This window comes from Haliotis rufescens, unplaced genomic scaffold (assembly GCF_023055435.1).
Source record: "Haliotis rufescens isolate VD_foot unplaced genomic scaffold, xgHalRufe1.0.p SCAF_4, whole genome shotgun sequence".
Classification (NCBI taxonomy): domain Eukaryota; kingdom Metazoa; phylum Mollusca; class Gastropoda; order Lepetellida; family Haliotidae; genus Haliotis; species Haliotis rufescens.
Window position 1 is genome coordinate 23197983 of NW_025964112.1, and position 23306 is coordinate 23221288.

General features: G+C 36.4%; 1 protein-coding gene across 1 annotated transcript; it reads left to right on the forward strand.

Moving 5' to 3' along the window:
* Window positions 1-623: 623 nt before the first annotated feature.
* LOC124132224 lies at window positions 624-23088 on the forward strand. The gene is made up of 4 exons (XM_046496008.2): window positions 624-695; window positions 868-993; window positions 19331-19404; window positions 19879-23088. Exons 1-4 carry the CDS (start codon window positions 632-634, stop codon window positions 20977-20979), a joined length of 1365 nt encoding a protein of 454 aa, XP_046351964.2. The 5' UTR covers window positions 624-631; the 3' UTR covers window positions 20980-23088.
* Window positions 23089-23306: the final 218 nt, after the last annotated feature.

Sequence of the window (23306 nt, forward strand, 5' to 3'; positions counted from 1 at the left end):
CGGTAAACATATTCAATGTTGAACATACATGGACAACCCTTCAGCTACGCATGCGGTAAACATATTCAATGTTGAACATACATGGGCAACCCTTATTGCCGTGTTAAAGTGATACCAAGTCCAGAACTTATCTCCGCTTCATCTGCATGCCCAGGGTACGGGGATGACACCGATATGGAACAGGGAAGCCCTAATCACAGGCCGTGTCAGCAGTTGATCCCCCAGTCTGTAAGTGAGTACATAAATACCTTATCAGTTCTAGTTTTATGAACGCTAAAGGCAATAATACTTGTCATCAAGACGTGTATTATCTGCAGACGTAACTAATAACTACCAATCAACAAATTCAAGTACACGTGGCAAGACATATAGACCTGATGGTAATCGTCATTCAATCAACCTTTGATTTCACCCATTAACCCTTTAAAATCCTATAAACGATAAGCAGTTATTTTAAATGAGGTGTTTTAAATTCCTTTATGGATTTAAAATGAGTTTCATAAGAATATATAGCTCATCACTATTCAAGCTGTTATGTACTACATCAAGAACTCCAAAAACGTTCTGAAACGTTCTGACTTAACTCGTTAAGAGTTAATTTGCATTTCACAAAACATCTTTGAGACACCCAATGCTAAACACTACGGTAGGATATCAGAAGACATATTTTAGTTGTCTGTGCTTGAAGTATAGAGGTGAGCACATGATAAACCCATCGTTTATATTAATTTCTACATTCTACTAATATAACATAAATTTACTATAACGCAGAATAATTCAACAAAGCTTCACTTTGTCAGTGTGAAACTAATATCTCAATAGCGTGAATTGTAAGGACTGCACATGAATGATCTGATTTCTTTTCAGTAATCATGGCTGTCCGGCGAAAGAGGCTTGGGAAACGATATATACTTCCTGGAATTGTATGTGTTGTTCTGGGTGTGCTTGCGTTTACAAATAATCATCTGGAAACTAAACCCATCGTCTTATTCTGTGAGTACTGTTACTCATGTTTACTATTTTATGTTACGGTTAAAGAAGCATTGCAAAATAGTGTTATTTCCTGTTGTCCAGAGGCATGTAGTTTCCCAGTGTATGTACATTTCGCGAAGACAATTTAACAGGGTCACAATGGGGTGCAACAAAAAAGATAGTGTATTTAAACATCAAGATAGATAATTTTGAAATGGTAAAAAACGATAGTTTACTTCATGAAGATAGCAAACTATTGTTGAAACATTTGTTTAATATACAATTGTGAAACACATGAATAATAGTGCATGTATCGTATTATTGCGTGCTTAAAACGTAATACCCAAGCATATCTCGTCCAATATTAATGGAAAATGAATTAACTGCATGATCGGAGTGTGAGGAACCAACATAATACTCATTGTGTTCCTTCAAATGTATTCCTCGATATAACTGATGGCCCTCTGTGTGATGCATCCGGTTATTATTCAAATAAGTCTGCTTGCTAAAACTATAGTAACAGACTAACACGTCCCATTTTAATTCTGGAAACCCAATAGTCCAGAAACTCTACGGTCTTTGCCCAGTCTCGGTCAAAGGTATTTACAAAATTAAACATGCTGTTTTCATGGGAACATACCAAGGAAGAAAAAATGAAAAAACAATTGTTCAAAAACTCAATATTTACGCTATGTAGCCCATGGGCCTGCCCATGGGCGAAGTGTGTCCCATGGGCCTGCCCATGGGCGAAGACTGGCCCATGGGTAGGCCCATGGGCGAGAATATGTTCATTTACTCAAAAGTCATGTTTTTGTTTCGCAAATACATTAAATGTATTCATTCAAGTATCATGACACAAAATGTAACTCATTTTAACTTAATTCAACGATTTTATAGCGATATTGAAATATTTCGCCCATGGGCGAGAAAAAGGTTTGGCCCATGGGCGAGAATATCTTCCTTTACTCAAAACTCTTGTTTTTGTTTCGCAAATACATATATGTATATCTTTCAAGTATCATGGCACAAAACTTAACTCATTTTAACTAATTCAACGATTTTATAGCGATATTGAAATATTTCGCCCATGGGCGAGAAAAAGGTTTGGCCCACGGGCGAGAATATTTTCCTTTGCTCAACAGTTTTAGTTTCGCAAATACATAAAGGTGTTATAAGCATGACACATGATTCCACTCATTTTACCTTAATTCAACTAATTTATGGCGTTATTAAAATATTTCGCCCATGTTTTCGTCAGTAACTTTAAATAATTAACTCATTGTGTACAAAGAATATTGTATCATGTGAAATATACTTTATATTATATCATTACATTACTATTTAAAAAGGGCCTTTGGTTGGATGTTTCCTTTGCAGAAGTTTTACAAATTTCACCTTTTTCACATATTGCAACGATCTTTAAATGAACCCGGCCTTACCTCTCAAAACGTTTTGACAGTTTATCATACGAATCCATGCGCGTGTACACTAATTCATTGGCGATATTTTCCAACACATTAAAGTTTAGTTAGTTTCTTTTTCATTTCCCATTTTATGTGTCGTTGATACATCACACTGGGAAAATAAGTGACACTAGGTATGCAATATACAGGTACACGTGCGCGTATTTTAATAGAAACAAAAACCGATTCGTCTTTTATTGCATAACGTCTGGCTGAATATCTCACATTCTAACGAAATCTCGAAATAATTATTTAATTATATGCGGTGTCGAACTGACCAATGGGAATTATGTTTACAGGCGATTGAAGAAAACTTGAGTGAATAGTATAACACTAAAGCAACTTTTAAATGCACTGTTACTTTTGGTATGAAAATAGTAACAGTTCAGAAAAAACAACAGCCTTCTTATGAACAGTTTGAACAGTTTATTTTCTCCAAACCACCGGCGGTGTTACAAAAGAGTACAAAAGAGCAAGCATGTAAACAAAGTATTAATATGTGACAAGATGACAATATGTCATGCATGGATATGTTATATCTTTTCTGTCATGTGTTTTCTTACTGCTTTAAATATTTCATGAATAAATCTCGACAGGTTCTTAAGATTCTCATTAGTACGTTGTATCTAATTACAGTGTCGGCCTTATTTACGATACCTGTTCTCGGTCAATTACGATCTACCACACCACGCGTGAATAAACAGTTATGCGGGTGTTGCTGTGAGCAAATACCTAGCCTGAAAATGTATATATGTTTTTGTGGATACATGTTTTACATATTTTCGTTGAATTGTGGATATATTAAGCACAAAGACAAAAAAAAGTTTATGAAAGATGAATTAGTGCCTTGATATATTCAACGAGATGTGTATCATCGTTTAATGGGGTCATTCAATAAAAGTATGTTTGGAGGAGATATCAAAGGAGCCGCCCAATATACACAGTGTCGTCCGGTGAACTACCACCCCACCCTGTCAGTAAGAGTTATGTAATCGGCACACAAATATATTTGATGCGGTGTCAGTGTGGAAGGAGTTTGAATTACGTCCGCCACGGGCCACAGAAATCCTCAAAGTATAGTAACAATCAACAAGGTCAATGCCGTACTAATTACCTAGTGGCGCACGTAACAACGACTGTCAATCTGTCTGCTACAGCTACCATACCATCATCCCTGTCACAACTGGCATAACAACGGCTTATTCAAAATATTAATTGTAGAAAACAGTGTTAAATACAGAAAACGCGAAAAAGATAAACCTTGGTTCGAAATAGAAAGCAGACGATCCCGCAAGAAATTTATTAAAGCAAAACGGCGTCTTAAAAAATCGAAAACAGTATTTAATAAATTGGCATATCACCAAGAAGCAAAGGCTTACAGGAATTGTATGGATAGGAATATACGTAAATATAAAGACAATTTAAATAAGACTTTTCGCCAAAACCTTCACCACTCGCCTAAAGATTTTTTTGGCAGATCCTTACAAGATGTAAGAAAGAAACAAACCCGAAAGCTCCTGATATAAATTCCTTCTATTATTTTTTATAAAAACTTAAATGAAAATAAAATTGATGACTCTGAATAAGAAAGATGTGCAACTGCAACATTGGTGTATGATTGTAAAATCTTAAACGATGATATAACGACTGAAGAAATTATAAAGGCTGCAAAGAAACTTAAAAGAAATAAGGCTTCTGGGCTAGATTTTGTCGAGAATGATCATATAATAGATAGCATTGGAGTACTTGCCCCACTATATTCGGAATTTTTCAATCTTGTACTCTCATGCGGTGTAATCCCTGAAACGTGGCTCTCGGGAATTATAAAACCTATCTTCAAAAATAAAGGCGATCCATCTGATCCAAACTCGTATAGACCCATTACGATATTAAGCTGTTTCGGAAAACTATTCACCAGTATCCTAAACGAACGACTGACAAAATTTCTAGATGCCAATAATATCCTAACTCCGGCACAATCGGGATTTAGGAAACAATTTCAAACTGCTGATAATATATTCGTTATCCATTCGTTGATGCATATTTTGAAAATGTAAAAAAAACCCCACTTTATTGTGCGTGCATAGATTTTACAAAAGCATTTGATACTGTCTGGAGAGTAGGATTGTGGTCTAAAATGCAAAACAATGGAATTGAGGGCCGATTCCTAACTTTAATTAAAAATATGTACAGTAATATTAAATCAATGGTACAATCAAATAATGCAGAATCAGAGTACTTCCCTTGTCAATCAGGTGTTAGACAGGGCGAAAATCTATCACCACTACTGTTTTCAATATTTTTAAATGATCTTGAATCGTATCTTACAAAACAAGGATGCCAAGGGATCTCATTTGATTGTATATCAGGAAATGACATCACAGTATGGTTAAACATTTTAGTATTACTCTACGCAGACGATACAGTCATATTAAGCGATACCCAATCTGGATTGCAAAAATCGTTAGATTCGTTTAACCAATATTGCTTACAATGGAAGCTAAACGTAAATATCTCAAAAACAAAAATAATAATCTTTGGAGGGGGCCCAGCCAAATCAACCAAATCAATATTTCATTTCGGGGAAAGATACTGGAGATTGTTGATAATTATACATATTTAGGTATAAATCTTCACAGAAATAGACAACTTGTGTTTTGTATGAAATCACTAAGAGCAAACGCGACAAAAGCAATGTCCTGCCTAATAAAAAGAGCACGAAATGTTAACCTACCATTAGAGTGTTTATTGAAGGCGTTTCACGTGATGGTAGTGCCAATCCTTCTCTACTGCTCCGAAATATGGGGTTTTGAAAATTTAGAAATGATAGAGAAAATGCAATTGAAATTTTAAAAATAGTAACTGGTCTGAGGAATTCAACACCCAATTTTATGGTTTACGGGGAACTTGGCAGGGAACCCCTCAAAATTAAAGTATTTAAACGGGTGATTTCCTTCTGGCATAAACTAACGAATTATAACGGACCCACAAAGTTATCTAACATTTTATATAATTATTTGATAAAAGACTATGATGCAAACGCAAAATCGTTTAAGTGGATAGCCACAGTGAAAAAAAACAACTAAATGATGTCGGACTGTCAGAAGTATTCATAAACCCGTCTATTTGCTCTACTTCATGGCTGGTTTCAAAGGTCGAGAGAACTCTTGTTACCATCTTGATCTGCATTGTATATTATATGTTGTATATATATATATATATATATATATATATATATATATATATATATATATATATATATATATATATATATATATATATACTCTTGTACCACCGTTGGTGGTTTTTCAGAGAAATAAAACTGAACTGAAGAAACGCCGTTAAGAGACTAACGTATGTCGTATACAGTCCTCATATTTGATTAAAAAAAGTAAGTACGTCAACTGGGAATTCAACTGGATGTTACATTCCTTATATCAGCTAACAGCCCTGTTTGAGAAAATATGTACTAGACATAACATTTAAAGACTAATAATATCAATTGTAAGACCGCATAGACCATAAAACCGAATAAAATATGTCTTGGTGTCATCTCTTGTGTATTAGATGATGGTAATGACCTGAAATGTTATAACGTTAGATTAGGACGTGAACACTAAAGTGTTTTATAATACTTGGGAACATGAGCAATAAGATGTAGCAACATAAATATGCGTGGAATAGGGAAAATAGTGAAAACAAATTGAAATAGATTTTAATAAAACATTATTGTACTAAATAACTTGCAAAAGCGGTGCCCAAAATTGTTTGACCGTGTTAAGTGTGTTGTAGACTGACGAATAGCAAGTAATTGTTATGCTGTACGCATGGTTCCATATACAAATTCAGAAATACAACCGGTATGAAACTGAGAACTGAGATGCCAAGTACAACCTGCATTCACACATGGAAGCAATATACTTGTGTGTATGCCCTCTCCACTGAAAAATGTATCACTAAAGTATTTGCATTGTAATAAATATAGTAATGATAAAACTTGGTAATTTGGTAGGTCTCGGACAGATATGATTTTCAAGTGTTTTTTTTACACCTTTGATTCATACGGATTACATACCTGTAGTCTAGTCACTGTCTCTAATGTATCTGCTTGTTAGAAATTTCAAATGTCCTGTTATAGGACTGTTCCTAAAATAAGGCAATTTCTTTTATCGGGTATAAATAGTTGATTCGTCTTGTCACGCAGTCATTTTTACTTGATCGAATGATTTCCACGAAAAATTCCGGCAGAGAGTTTTGTATTTTATTATATATATATATACATGTATTGTTAATTGTAGAAGATGCTTACATCACTGTATCTCAGAACGCAAATCTGATAACATTCAAACATGTAATTAGTACACAGTTAATTGTTACATATAATTTCCTGCATATTCCTTTTTGAACAAAAAGCATACATGTATACTGAAATCGGTGTCCACTGTTAAAAGGCTATTAGTGCAGTCAGCCATGGTAAATGGAGAGACAATAATAAGGTGATTACTTATAGTCTGTTGCAGAATATGCGGTATAAGTGTAGTCATTTATACATATACACATTACACATATACAGATGAAAAACACGATATGATACAGTGCAAGAACAAATTAAGGCCAACACGGTTGAGATACAGCATCGGCATACTCAACTGGAGTTGTTTTCTGCCGGTCGTAAGTTCATTGTTTGACTGAGCACACTTTTGGCGGATATTTTCTTCTCCTTGTTGACAACCTGCCACCGGCCTGAATTTTGAGAAAAGTCTCAGCATGGGACTGTTTCTTCTTAATGATGTCTACAAGCTTACAAACTTGTAGATGTTGGGGCGGTTAGGACCAAACTTTTTCAGCTCAGAGTGCCACTCATCCCAGTGTTAGTGGTCCTGAAACCCATAGTGTCAAACAGGTTCTGCACAATACGTCCATCTGATTCTACTGTTCAGCAACATTGTCACTGAATTTCAGAACTCTGGCATGATATAATAATCAAGGATTTCGAAGGTGAACGAGGGAAAGGCAGACGCACGTGGATTTACTCTCAGGTTATTATTGTCTGGAGTTCACATTTTTGGGCATTTCATATACTAATTGAACAGAGTTCACCTGCACATGTCCACTTTATTGAGACAGACTGTAACCAAAAATGCAATGAGCTGTAGCTCTTAATCCCTTATAACAACGACAACAACAACCAGGGTGAGGGCACAGTAAGGTTAAACCGTGTCCACCAGACAATCTCAGGTGGCTAACGCCATATCTCCCATCAAGTCAGCTCTATTTTTTAAGCGCATATTTTTTTTATATACATTTTAAATAAAAGGAATTAAAAAAATAATATTTAACAAACCTACACATTACCAAATACAAAACTTTATAACCCTCCTAGACTTCGTTCCAATTAACCTGGATCATTCAACTCGCTCGCGAAGGTCGTATTAAAGTGAAAACATCTACAGTGTACAAGTAACTTTTAACTGTATCATATATACTCATGATAAGCAATTATTTTCGTTCCTAATTCGAATGAGCACATTCTGAGGCTAAATCTGCAGCGGCTGATAATAGAGACAATGATTGAATAATCTGCAATATATCAGTTGTCTCGTTCAATCTATTGTACAGATTGTAAAGTTTCAAGGAGTACTAACATGTTGTGGTATTATGGATGAATTTAGAATATGAATAGCGAAAAACAGTCACCATATGGGATGTACATGTATAACTTGTCTTCCAAACACCACGCTTGTGCAGAGGCCCCTGGTCATAAAACTAATCGGTCCCATGAAAGGAGCAAATAGTTTCGCAGATATCCCGCTGTACTTGCTATGGTTCACTCCCAATTGTCAGACGACCTAATCATCCGACAGACCAGTCAAGTGTGACCAGTTTACCTGCCTGGTTTTACCTCCTAATTACTGAGCTGCCCAATACTGTCATACTGTGGGCAGAGTAAGCTACTCCAACTCGTTGAGTGATACAGATTAACCAGATTATGATCGTGTTTGTAAGTTGCGTTTAATCTATGTCGGGTTGCAGTTGTTTTATTAGGCAAGACCAGGGGTAGTTTTTTCAATGAAACCTTTTAGCCGTTGAGTTTGTTTTGCATTCATTTCATACATTGTAAGGTAGAATAATAACATTTTATATAGATTAAACATCTCCCTAACCTGAGTATAATCTCAAATGTACTCTAAGTACCGTACTATATTACTTTGAGGAGACATTGGGTATAATTTTTGAGTTGGCATTGTATGCTGTCGGAATAACTTTACACAAATCCCTGCGTCAATGGACCCGTGAAGATCCGGGGTAGAACAGATCTTCAACAACCCATTCTTGGCGTAAAAGGGCGAAGGCGCTTGTCGTAAGAGGCGACTACCGGGATCGGGTGGTCAGGCTCGCTGACTTGGTTGATGCATGTGATCGTATCCCAATTGCGTGGATCGATGCACATGATGTCAATCACTGGATTGTCTGGTCCAGACTCGATTATTTACAGACCGCCGTCATACAGCTGAAATATTGCTAAGTGCGGCGTTATACAACTAACAAACAAACAAAACTTTGAGGAATTCACAACAATCACTATGACGAGTTATGCATATCTTGCAATCAACCTGAATCCAGTTACTGGAATGTCAAACCCGGTCTTGGTTTAAACAAGAATCGCTATATGTTGTAGATCTCCTGTAGTCAAAAGATGCAATAGCTAGGCAGAACTTTGTCAATTGTTGAGGGACAGACAGCTACTCGAACATATATAAACATAGCAGCCAAAGATAAAAATGAAATCATATCATGTACGAAAATAGAAATCATATCAACACAAAAAGAGAAAGTGTATGCGTACTAAAACTTGCAAAATAGATATGTGTACCCTATGTACACACATGAGTCCCATTCGACAGTCTACAACACACGAATAACTGTCAAACAAGTTTGGGTACCCCTTCTGTTCAGGCAAGTTATTTAGTTCAATAATTTTGTTTTAAAATCCTTTTCAATTTGTTTTCACCATTTCCCCTATTCCATGCATGTTTATGTTGCTACATCTTATTGCTCATGTTTCCAAGTATTATAAAACACTTTAGTGTTTCTCCTTCTTAACCTAACGTTATAACATTTCAGGTCATTACCATCATCTAATACACAAGAGATGATACCAAGACATATTTTATTCGGTTTTATGATCTATGCGGTCTTACAATTGATATTATTAGTGTTTAAATGTTATGTCTAGTACATATTTTCACAAACAGGGCTGTCAGCTGATATAAGGAATGTAACATCCAGTTGAGGACTGAATACGACGTACGTTAGTCTGTTAACGACGTTTCTACAATTATTATTTTGAATAAGCCGTTAATACGCCAGTTGTGACAGGGATGGTGGATGGTAGCTGTAGCAAGACAATGGTGTCGCCTTAAGAATATGTCTAGTAGGTTAAACAAACGCGTGTTTAACTGGGCTGATAGTTACGCTGTAAATGGTTGTAAAAATTGGAATGGTAGGGTAAGAAAGAAGTTTACTAATATGGATTTAGGACATCTATTAAACGCTACAGGTTTTATTGATAAATTTTCTCTTTGTACACAGGTGGAACAATGGTGTAAAAATGAATATGTTACCCGTTTGAGTGATATGTTAAGAAAGGAAGAGGGGCGAAATGGGCTTAATAAATTGAGAATGTATCGATGTTACAAACAAGTATATGGGACAGAATACTATGTTTCAAATAAGATGCCCAGAAACTATAGATCGGCACTAGCCAAGTTTAGATGTGGCGTGGCTCCTATTCGAGTGGAAACCGGTCGATACGAAGGTGTACCTGTCAACAACAGAAAATGTTTTCACTGTAATGACAGCGTAGAAGACGAGGTCCACGTTTTGTTTTACTGCGTATTATATGATGATATCAGGGCAAAATCTTTTTAATGAATGTATTTCTAAATCTTATAATGTTTTAGATATACCTGATATCGACAAACTTTGTTTAATTTTCAGTGACTCCAGCGTGTGTTTTATACCTGCCAAAGTCTGCTTTTTAATTCTTAATCGTAGAAAACATCTTTTATATGGATAACTTTTTACTATATCATCTTTATATCATTTATGTATACATTATGTGATAATTCGTCTCTCATAATTCTATTGAATGGTTCTGTACATTTTATCTATGTCAAGTTGTACAAAGCTGTTTTATGTATGTACAGGAGTGAGACGTTAATAAACTATTGTCTGTCTGTCTGTCTGTCTGTCTGTAACAGACAGATTGACAGCCGTTGTTACGTGAGTCACTAGGTTATTAGTACGGCATTGGCCTTGTTGATTGTTACTATACTTTGAGGATTTCTGTGGCCAGTGGCGGACGTAATTCAAACTCCTTCCACACTGACATCGCATCAAATATATTTGTGTACCGATTACATAATTCTTACTGACAGGGTGGGGTGGTAGTTCACGCGAAACGGACGACACTGTGTAAATTTATCGGCTCCTTTAATATAGCCTCACAACATACTTTTAATGAATGACCCATTAAACGATGTTACACATCAGGATCGCGGAGAAAATACAAGATTCGTTCTCGTTGGATATATATATCAAGGCACCAATTCATCTCGCATAATCTTTTTTGTGTCTTTGTGCTTTATATATCCACATATCAACGAAAATATGTAAAACATGTATCCACAAAAAAATATTCATTTTCAGGCTAGGTATTTGCCCACAGCAACACCTGCATAACTGTTTATTCACGCGTGGTGTAGCAGATTGTAATTGACCGAGAGCAGGTATTGTAGAATCATCTGGAAATAAGGCCGATATATAACGTACTAATGAGAATATGAGAATTATCACAAGAAGGCTGTTGCGTTTTTCTTAACTATTACCATTTTCATACCAAAAGTGACAATGCATTTAAAAGTTGCTTTAGGTCATTTCGACACCGCATGTAATTAAATAATTAGTTCGAGATTTCGTTAGAATGTGAGATATTCAACCAGACGTTATGCAATAAAAGACGAATAGTTTTTTCCATTAAAATACGCGCACGCGTACCTGTATATATATATATATATATATATATATATATATATATATATATATAGAGAGAGAGAGAGAGAGAGAGAGAGAGTATTATTATCACGTGCAAATAACATATACATACTGCATAAAAACAAAAAAACAATTATCATCGGTATTGCACCCAGCCTTTAAGGGCTTATGAGACATCGTATGTACATTAAAACATGTATAAAAGTATCCAAGCAAAACATTGTAAGCTTTTTTCTTACATTGTACCATCATCTTTTCTTATTCCAGCAGCCAAGGAACTGTCAATTTTGTTGGACACCATATTTTAACATTATATGTGCATTTTAGTACAAAATAATAAGAAAAATAACCATCAAAACACCTATTTATGTGTATGTTAACACCAGTATGATTAAACCACTTGATTAGTACATACGTGCAAGTTTTAAATGTTAGAGAATATCTTCTAGTAAGAATACCAAATGATAATTTCAAAAGACATAGTTTTAGACTGTTGTCGATGTGTAACCTCATTAGTCTTTAATTTCTCATCTGAGAAAATACTGTAAGCAAGGATAACAAGTGATAACTCCACAAAATACCTCTTCACACTATTTCCTGTGGGATCACAGTTGACTAGATTTTGTGATACAATACATCTCAGACAAGCACGTCTTTAGTCTGCAACATTTTTAGAATTGTTGTAGCTTAAACACTTTGTATATGTGGGTTATTCATCAAGAGCTTAAGATTATCTACATCATGTACGGTCGCGTTGGCCAGATTTGCTTTTTCGAGCAGTACGATTCTAAAATCAGAATAAAAGGGGCATTTTAAAAGGAAGTGCATTTCGTCCTCGACACATGAATGGTGACAGAATTTACAGACTCTATTTTGCAGCGGTCCAAATGGCCTAAATATTCTACCGGTCTCTATTTCTACAGGGAGAATTCCACAGCGAAACTTAGCTAGGATACTTCTGTGTGATCTTGGCATTATCTTGTTTACATAGGTTTCTGTTGTCAGGTATGTCTTGAAAATCCTATACATCCGTAACTTGTTTCCATTACTCTGTCAACTGTCATCATGGAGACTTGTTAGCCACTTTTCTTTGTCAAGTTCTAACAGCTTTGATTTGACACAGTTGAATTCAAATTCGTTCATGTTGTGTATATCCGGACTATTCAAGTTCAGTCTTTGAAGCAGAGTAATCACTGTGTTTGCCCATCCTTTCCTGTATCGAAGAGACCAAGCTAGGACCACTCTGGGCGTTCTATTTGGGTCAAGACGATTGATCCTTTTCCAAAGTCTGATTACTTCAATCTGTTGTAGGGTGAGGCATGAGTACCATCCCAGTTCGCCTCTCACAGCTAGGTTAGGGGTTTTCGCGCCAACTCCAAGGAAAAATCTGCAAGCATATATTGCATACCTAGTGTCACGTAATTGCCCAGTGTGATGTATCAACGGGACATAAAATGGGAAACGAAATATAAACTAACTAAACTTTGATTTTGTGGAAAATAACTCCAATGAATTGGAGTACATGTGCATGAATTCGTATGATAAACTGTCAAAACGTTTTGAGAGGTAAGGCCGGGTTCATTAAAGATCGTTGCAATATGTAAAACAGGTGAAATTTGTAAAACTTCTGTAAAGGAAACATCCAACCAAAGGCCTTTTTAAATAGTAATGTAATGATATAATATAAAGTATATTTCACATAATACAATATACTTTGCACACAGTTAGTTGATGCTTTAAAGGGACTGACGAAAACATTGGCGAAATATTTTAATGACGCCGTGAAATGGTTGTATTAAGGTAAAATGAGTTGAATCATGTGTCATGCTTGTAGACACACCTTTCTGTATTTGCGAAACTAAAACTGTTGAGCAAAGGAAAATATTCTCGCCCATGGGTCAAACTTTCTCGTCCAGGGCGCAATATTTCAATAACACCGTAAAATAGTTGAATTAAGTTAAAATGTGTTAAATTATGTGACATGAAACTTCTAAGAACACCTTTATGTATTGACGAAACAAAACCACGAGTTTTTAGCAAAAGAAAATATTCTCGCCCATGGGCGAAATATTTCAATAACGCTATAAAACAGTTGAATTAAGTTGTAGTTCATGAGCCAGACCAAATATTGGTACCACCTGGGGTGGCAAAATCTCAGTATGATTTTTTGAACGTCATATATCCATAGATGAAAAAAACCTTTGAAAGCAATCCGGGACTCACAGCTTAGTGGTAGTAATCACCACATAAAGGGGGACCCCAGAGTCGAATCCACGGGACTAGATTTCAGGGTAGGGGAAACCAGAAAGTGGAATAACTTTACAAGCAATAGTCATATGGTAAAGTATGACCACTCAAAATGTTGGTAATATGATGCTCTACATGTTGGTATGTAATATAGGACTAATACAGTAAAAATGTAGGTCACCAGAGGTCAAAAGGTCACAACATTTGACCTCTGCTTAAAATAGTATCACCTACCAGAAAATATATTGCAGATGCCACACCAATTGGACTTTCTTAACCCAGATGGGCTATGATTGAAGCCAAGCAATAAATTAGTCTGTTTAAAGTCTGATAAAAGGAACTTTCCAGCTTGTGCCTACGCAAGTCAATGTGTTGCTGTGTATGTCGCTGGTGAGGAGCCTGAGGGCTGAAACCTTTCCTCTTCCAGTGAAGCAGCTGACGGTATCACAGCTTGTAAACGGGATTGCCTAAAAGTCGGGCAATTACGCAATAAATATCTCATCTTCAACATCTTTGTTGTATGATAGTTTGTTACAGTTGTGTACGGAGGCACCCATGTTGTTGATCTTGGCTAGCACAGCCCCAAGGCTCCATTTGCTGATTTACAAATTTCAGTCACAGTTTTTTTGTAATTACAATGCTCATTCAGCCACATGCCAAGATACCTGTATTTCATACAGTAATCAATATTGATTTCACCACAAGTAAACTGGTAAGTTCTCATAGGGATAGATACAGGTATGCAATGCATAATCTTTGTTTTATCTTTGTTTACTCCAAGTTTTCAATGTTTAGACCAGTCAGCGAGACCATTAAGAAGCTTCTGCATGTTATATTCATCCGGAGCTATGAGCACAATTTCATCAGCATACAGAAATAGTGAAATGTTCAAGTTATCAATATTAATACCACATTTCAGGCCACTGATTTTATCTGCAAAGTCATTTATTTGTGTCGTCTGCTACCCCAGCTGGAGCCATCTGGTAACAATTAATCACAAGCTGTCAATATACAATACATTATAATACATCAAGATGACAGTTTTCATGTAAAGATTAAGTATTTCTAAGCAAATTAAAGATATATATATCTAGATATTGCACATATCTTTAAGTTGCTTAGAAATACTTAATCGTTACATGGAAACTGCCATCTTGATGTATTATAATGTATTGTGTATTGACAGCTTGTGATTAATTGTTACCAGATGGCTCCAGCTGGGGTAGCAGACGACACACTTTCCAACAATGGGGAACAGGGTAAAAATATGAGTTGGCTGGTTATCATCGAGCAGACGACTCACCAGTCTAAGAATTTTTTTAAGAACACACACTTAATTCTCAACCTTATCTAATGTTAATTCAACAATTTATCATATACTTGGCAGTGGGATATTCTGTTAATAACCTCTCATAATTCTATTGAATGGTTCTGTACATTCTATCAATGTTTATTCGTACAAAGCTGTTTTATGTATGTACAGAAGTGAGACATTAATAAATTATTGTCTGTCTGTCTACAATGTATACCGTACAATTAAACCGATTACACACAGGAGCTTCACTTTGAGCTCCTTGTTTTCTTTAAATACCGCGATCTGAGACACTATAAAGTGGTATTTAGGTAGACATAATACTTGTCTATAGATGTAACACATTTGATGTTACATCTAGGATGTTTAAGTTGATTTTGACAGCCCGGGCCAAGTCGGACCCAACACAAGCCAAACACTTCTGATAGAGACTATGTTGAGAATGTAGAGGGAAAAGGGCATCACTTTGAGCACCTAGTTTTCTGTAAATATCTGAGACACTATGAAGTGGTATATAGTTAGATATAATACGAATCTATAGATCTGAATCCATGGCATGATACATATATAAGGTTTAAGTTGATTTTGACAGCCCGGGCCTAGTCGGGGCAAACACATGTGACAGATTTTCTTGAGAAAATACAGTAAAAGTGCTTGACTTTAACGGATCCGTTTTCTTTAAATGCGGTGTTTTGTGACATTATAAAGTTGTATATAGGTAGATATAATACTAGTCTATAGATGTAAACACATTTGATGATACATTTGTGTGTTTAAAGTTGATTTTGACAGCCCCGGCCAAGTCTGACCCAACACAGACAAAACACTTCTGATAGAGACTATGTTGAGAATGTAGAGGGAAAAGGGCTTCACTTTGAGCACTTTAACTTTAACTTTACTTTAGCTACCGCAATATGAGACAATAAAGTGGTATATGATTAGATATAATACTAGTCTTTAGATATAAAGAATGTTAGGAACTTTAGAAGCGCAAGGACAGTTCTTAACACGTGTCGTGTTAGCCCTATGACATTCGCGAATATCCACTTCCAGAAAACATCCTGTGTTGGTATAACATGAATTAGTAAAGGTTAATTAGGGATGCCCAACACGTTAATTAATGAAAGAAGAGTAGTCAAAACACTGTCGTTTCCTGCCCAGGACATCACACCCCTACACGCTAAGGTCGGTGAGAAACTTTCTCATCAAAGAAAACACACAGTCAAGACACTGACTTTTCTACGAGGACTCACGGTATGTAGCCATAATTATCAGTTGATTACATTGTTGAAGATGCATTTTGATTCAAGCTCAATTAAATGAGCAAAACTATACGTTTGTGGACATTTGCGATCTGCCTAGATATGCACGTTTCGTTTTAATATTCTGCAATCCATTTTTAGTATTACCCGCTAGCTCGGCCCGGCCCGACTTTTCTTGGCCCGACTTTTAGGCAATCCCCTTGTAAACACATGCAGTCCCAGAAGGCCTGCAGATTTGTCAAGGCCTTGCGTGTCAGCAACTTTCTGGACGTCAACATATTCATTTTATGTCCTGGTTCCACCCTTCATGTACATTGAGGATGGTAGCTGTGATGGTAAAAATGCCAAGTCAATAATAAGGACATACGTATCGTATCAGACACAATCACAACTGCAGTAAAGCCAGAATCAGTACAGCGCTTCGCATGAAGGAGGTGTCTGGTGTCTGCCTCTTCTTGGCTACATCTGAGGGCTTTAACATTGTTGACTGGCTCCACCGAGGGATCCTCTGTTGGCTCTATCTGCATTTTTGATTGATTCTTCTTGATAAACATCAAACACCATGTCAGTATACCCACAGGATATTCCTTCTCGCAAGGCTTTGGGAACTTGTAGGCAGATGCATTTTTCATTTCTGTTGATACTGTTGGCCAAGACATTGTAACATCTTATCCCTTGATTTCATTTCTAAGCATAACAAATACATTCATCATCATTTTATCAAAATGAGAAGTGTCTTGCTTTGCAGCTAGGAGCTGTTCCTTCAACTTCTGGTTTTCTTTGACTAGCTCAGTCAATGTTTGTCAGGATAATCCGAAGGTTTGCTTTTCTCATCAGGTATCATATGGATACTCTTCAATTTGAGTATTTGTTTGGTCAAGGTCGCACGAAACAGAGTCTGTGGAAGCTGCAGCAGCACTAGATTTGGCTTGTGGCGTCTTTCAAAGCTTAGTGTATAGCCAGAGCGATGGAAATGTCCTTCAGCAGCGACTTCAAAAACATTAACTGCTCCCTTTTGAAAAACGATAGATGAGAGTTATCTCTCTTGAAAAGCAGACACCACTGTTTTGGATTCCTTTTTAAGAATGATTAGTACCGGTAATGTGACTTGGAAAATGGGTATTTGATCATTTAAACTTTCCTATATGTAAAGTAGAGTTAAATATTAGCAACTGTTTTCCAATAGAAAAAAAGATTCTATGATCACATAATGCTTCTGGCTGACATCCCTGTTCTTGTTCTTATGAGGAGGCCATTGAAAGCGTGCAGTCATTGTCTCAAAATTCAACTTTAGAACAAAACATCAAGTTGTCTTTTCTTTTGCAGAATAAAGGTCCCTTCTCATTCTGTGTTTAACTCAAAGGGTTATCTTTTGTAATATATTCAGGTTGAAACCGAGTTCATATATGGTACTAGATGGCATTCTTCTTGGATAAGTGGTAACCAAATTACATCAAAATGTAACTTAACCATCATCTGAGTGAGTGAGTATGGTTTTACGCCGCTTTTAGCAATATTCCAGCAATATCACGGCGGGGGACACCTGAAATAGGCTTCACACATTGTACCCATGTCGGGAATCGAACCCGGGTCTTCGGCGTGACGAGCGAACGCTTTAAACACTAGGCTACCCGACCGCCCCTTAACCATCATCTGAATACATATAGGGCATGACTATGAGCAATAGGAGTATTATTTTTTTTTATCAAAACATAATGACATATTTCAGGAAGTCCAACTTCATACAAATCTTGTATGCTTTCAGCGCAAAACGACATTTGTCTTAAAATGCATCAAAACCTTTTTCTCTCCTATGGGCGAATAATTCAATATCGCTATAAAATCGTTGAATTAAGTTAAAATTAGTTAGGTTTTGTGTCATGATACTTGAAAGGTATACATATATGTATTTGCGAAACAAAAAACATGAGTTTTGAGTAAAGGAAAATATTCTCGCCCATGGGCCAAACCTTTTCTCGCCCATGGGCGAAATATTTCAATAACGCTATAAAATAGTTGAATTAAGTTAAAATGAGTTAAGTTTTGTGTCATGATACTTGAAAGATATACATATATGTATTTGCGAAACAAAAAACATGAGTTTTGAGTAAAGGAAAATATTCTCGCCCATGGGCAAAACCTTTTTCTCGCCCATTGGCGAAATATTTCAATATCGCTATAAAATCGTTGAATTAAGTAAAATTGAGTTACATTATGTGCCATGAAAATTGTAAGAACACCTGCATGTATTTGCGAAACAAAAACATAAGTTTTGAGTAAAGGAAAATATTCTCGCCCATGGGCCAAATCTTTTTCTCGCCAATGGGCGAAATATTTCAATATTGCTATAAAATCGTTGAATTAAGTTAAAATGAGTTAAGTTTTGTGTCATGATACTTGAAAGATATACATATATGTATTTGCGAAACAAAAACATGAGTTTTGAGTAAAGGAAAATATTCTCGCCCATGGGCCAAGCCTTTTTCTCTCCCATGGGCGAAATATTTCAATATATATTTTAATGAATTAAGTTAAAATGAGTTACATTTTGTGTCATGATACTTGAATAAATACATGAGCTTTGAGTTACATATTCTCGCCCATGGGCCTGCACATGGGCCTACCCATGGGCCAGTCTTCGCCCATGGGCAGGCCCATGGGCGACATAGTGTAAATATTGAGTTTTTGAACAATTGTTTTTCATTTTTTTCCCTTGGTATGTTCCCATGAAAACAGCATGTTTATTTTTGTAAATACCTTTGACCGAGAGTCGGCAAAGACCGTAGAGTTTCTGGACTATTGGGTTTCCAGAATTAAAATGGAACGTGTACTGTTGTATTATGCTTTAAACAGCTACCTCCTTTCACTGCCAAGAGATAATATAATGTGTGTAAATGTAACATGTCTCTATTATACATTCTTTTCATTGATATGCATATGAGTGCGTGGGTGAACTGGGTTTTCTGCAGCTGTGAACGTGGTATCAGCTTAATTTGACAGAAGTTAATCTGTTTCAGCGACCCTTCAACCCTTTAAGGGAAAGGCATGGGCGAAAGAAACAGGACAGCCAGAGACAGCGCTTATTGCAATGGTGGGTGTAATGTGGGAACCATTATGTGTATGTCCAAGTGTTAAAGTTACTTATTGTTCCTTGATTTCAGAATTAACGTATACATGTCCATACTTGAGCTTTATCAATGTTATCAAAAATTGTGAGCAGTAATTGAAACATTAATATACAAGATAATTTAAGTTGCATTTATGATTAAGATAAAGAGCTCTCAGAAACACAACACAATCTACAACCAATCAAATACCAGACATATGTCGTTCTAAAAATCTTAAATTGCAACTCCTTGACTTATACTGGTCTTCACTGACATCATGAAGAACAATTAACACCAAAGCATGAACTACTTCAAACATACCCATCTCTGTTACAACAAGACGTCACTGTTGCAAGAACAAGCAGCTGTGTCAGAAACAGTACTATAGAAACACGCCTATAACTATAATATCGTATCGGTTTAATGTGCATGTAAATCTGAACACTATTTATCTCCAGAATGACGTTGACCTGCTGTACACAAAACGTCGCGACCACATCAGGTATGTATGCGACAACATCGAGGAAACATCTATGAGGAAACCAGTGGCCGTTCTAGCATCCCAACTCTGGCACATCCCTTCTCTGAATATCATCTACTGTCCCTTAAATGAGAACGACGAACCATCATGGACCCACAACCTTAATATATGGTTAGCGGATGAAAGTAACCTTCGCTCACATTCAAATACCGAATCCAAGGATATAAAGAGGGTTCATGGAAAAGCACTCTGGCATACTGAAGATGAACTTCAGACAGCCCTGAAGACATCCTTAAAGGTTATTTTCACACAAAATCCTTACTGGCAGCTATTCAGATTTTACGTGAATAACTTTCTCAGTCCTAGTAAACACTACCTCGATGTTGGTAAAGATATCATTACAAAGTTTAAAAAGGAGCCTTCATTGAAAAACAAACAATGTGGACATAACATTACTTTTCAAGAGTTTTCTCGCTTCGTCAAATCAACACCTTACAAAAAGAAATGGGCAGGAGTAACTCAAAAGTGTGATCTGTGTTCCGTCAACTATGACATTTTTGGGAAAGAAGAATCATTTCTACAAGATATGGCCCATGTGTATCGCCTTAGTAGACCTGACACGCCAATACCACATATGAGTGACATTCAGGCTCGCTACGATAAAGATGAAATTGAAAGCTTCGTTAGGAGTGCATTTACAAGGAAGGATGAGATTGACTGTTTAAGTGACCATTCTATTTTCATAAGACTATGGCGACAGTTGCAAATATGGGGCTTTATTTCGATAGGAAACAATTATCCATATAGTGCAAAAAAGAGCAAGACGATTGAGTATCCGGTCATGCTGAATACGGTGTTGACAGCCTATGGCGAATCAAGAAACATCACATCCTCAAATAAAATAGATGCATTTACCTTAGCATTTCACCAACTGACATTCAATGACGTGAACGAAGTCAGGCAATTTTACCGGAAGGATTTCACCTTTATGTCTGAAAACGATCATCCAGCGAGAGTATTTTTCAAACAGGGCCCCAAACCCGAGTTTGAATATTTTGATGTTATTTCCTCGGACTGAACCGTGATCTTGCAATTAAGGGTATTTGAGGGGGAAATCAATGTATTGGACTCAAATGTTCTTCTACCATGACATATGACACTCCTACATTCCGACTGACCTATCGGCGGTTTCAGATCTGTGACAAACCATAATTTTGTTGCTTATCGCGTCAAAGCTAATGGGTTCTTTCTTTGAAATATTTCTATCAAGAATTATAACTTTAACTCAATAAACATTGCTAAATATCCCATATCGATATCGAATCTAGATGATTTTACATTACGTTTCGAGTCTAGATGATATATGTTATCAAGGGTGACAAAATATTTGTTTAAACAGAAATCCGACTGAAAGTGCCATGTGGTGGTACAATCCAGTACTGCGGGTAATGGTGGTTGCATCGACTTCATGTCTGGGGAACACGATAGCGACATGATAGTTACGTGACTTCAGACATAATGTTGCAAGGACCGTTTCCTTTTCTCTAGGGCTCACCTTTATCTGCTTCAGGCCATGATTTGTTGAATGATTTTGGCTACCATCACAGTTGGTGTTGTTTTGTCATTGTGGACTCGAGAGATCCGTGTGGTCTCGAAACGCATGCTGAATCTATTTCTTTTTGAAACTAACCACATACTAACGCATTCGGTTTAGTGTTACTTTAAACAGATATACAATCTATCGAATCAATATTGATAATTGTATTAGTAATACCTATTGCTGTTCTTCCCAAGGTATATGGACAAATACATCACAGTTTTGTCTTTGGGCGCCGAGTAGGTTACACGAACTGTTGACGTATTGGCCGAAAAACAGTTTAAAATATCGGTATCAATTACTTATTTATGAATATGTACATACAATGTTTAGGTATCAAAATTGACAAAAGCAACCGAAACGGGCATAAAATATTCGCCAACCATTCCCATGATGACTTCAACTCGGGCTCAATCAGAAAACCCGACAGAAAATTAGACAGAGTTGTCTCCCCGGACAGCTCTTCACAGCGATTACCTCGTTCGCGGAGCTCACTATACTATCGCTGCCACCAGTGAAAGATCCCCACTGTGTGGGTTGCTACAACCATGCTTGGAGTTAAACACGCAACCGACGGACTGTTTGTGAATCTGAATTTCTGTTTTATTGCAACTATCTTGCAATTGATATAGTAAGAATGTAAGGGATAAGTTGGTTTATTTTCCGTTCGTCTGCAATCTCGAACCAATCTGATCAAATACACAAAAAGGTAAATTCAATAGGGAAATCTGGTCAGTCGTAAACCTTTTCAAATTCACTATGATGGCATTCCCAAAGAAATAAACAAAAACATAATTTATGTTAGAAAAAATAACAGATGCATTTGTCTATACTATGTTTTGCTACCCACCATGTCTAACGGTATTGAACATTAGGGTGCAGTTCAATACTTACCTGTCAACATGATAACTTAATAAGCCAAATCAAATAGTGTTATCATGTTGAGGGACAAATGAACGTCACAGGGCGAAATTGGTAAGACTTTGTAGTTTCCCCAAACCCTACTTTTGTTTAAATTTGTTTTTGTATGAATAAATAAAAAGATGTTTGATGGGGGACTCAGAATATCTTTACAGAAGACGCTTTTACCACTAACAATAACATGGTCTTGGAAATGACTATAGACTGTCTTGTTTTCTGACTGTAAATTTGTGATTTTAACAAAGACCTCATGTATCACCATGTACACGGGACGCAGTTACCGTTCTGATAGGATCTCATAAGAGTATCTGATTATACAATTGCTCAGTGACCATACTGAGAATTGGTGCTTGGGGATACCAAAGGTAACAAATTATTATGATGTAAAATTGGTTGTGAATACTTGTGTGAATACCATGTCGATAGGATGTCGTTCGGAGAGTAATCCTTTCCTTCTCTGGAGGAAGTCGCTCAACCAGTTCATACATTCTATGTCAAAGACGACCAGACTTGGTTAGAATCCGTGTTTATCTGTGTCAAGTTCCATTTGTTGACATTTTAGTGAATTCGTCAAGTGATAATGTATTTTTATATTAATGGTATTTTTGTCAAATTGTAAAAGAAACTGTTATATATATTATGTATATATTCAATGTGGAAAAAAGGTAATGTGGGGAAATGCATTATGAAGAATGTACTATGTTTTCACGTCAACATGGTTGTTGAACCTAAACTTAAATAAAACTTTAATTAATTTATCAAGTTTGTGCTCACTGAACTTGATGATGAACGTGTTAAGAGGGGAGAGAATTTATGGATGTCAACTTATTTATTATGAGAAATACAACGTTTCGGATCAAGTATATACTTACTCCTTCATCAGGTGA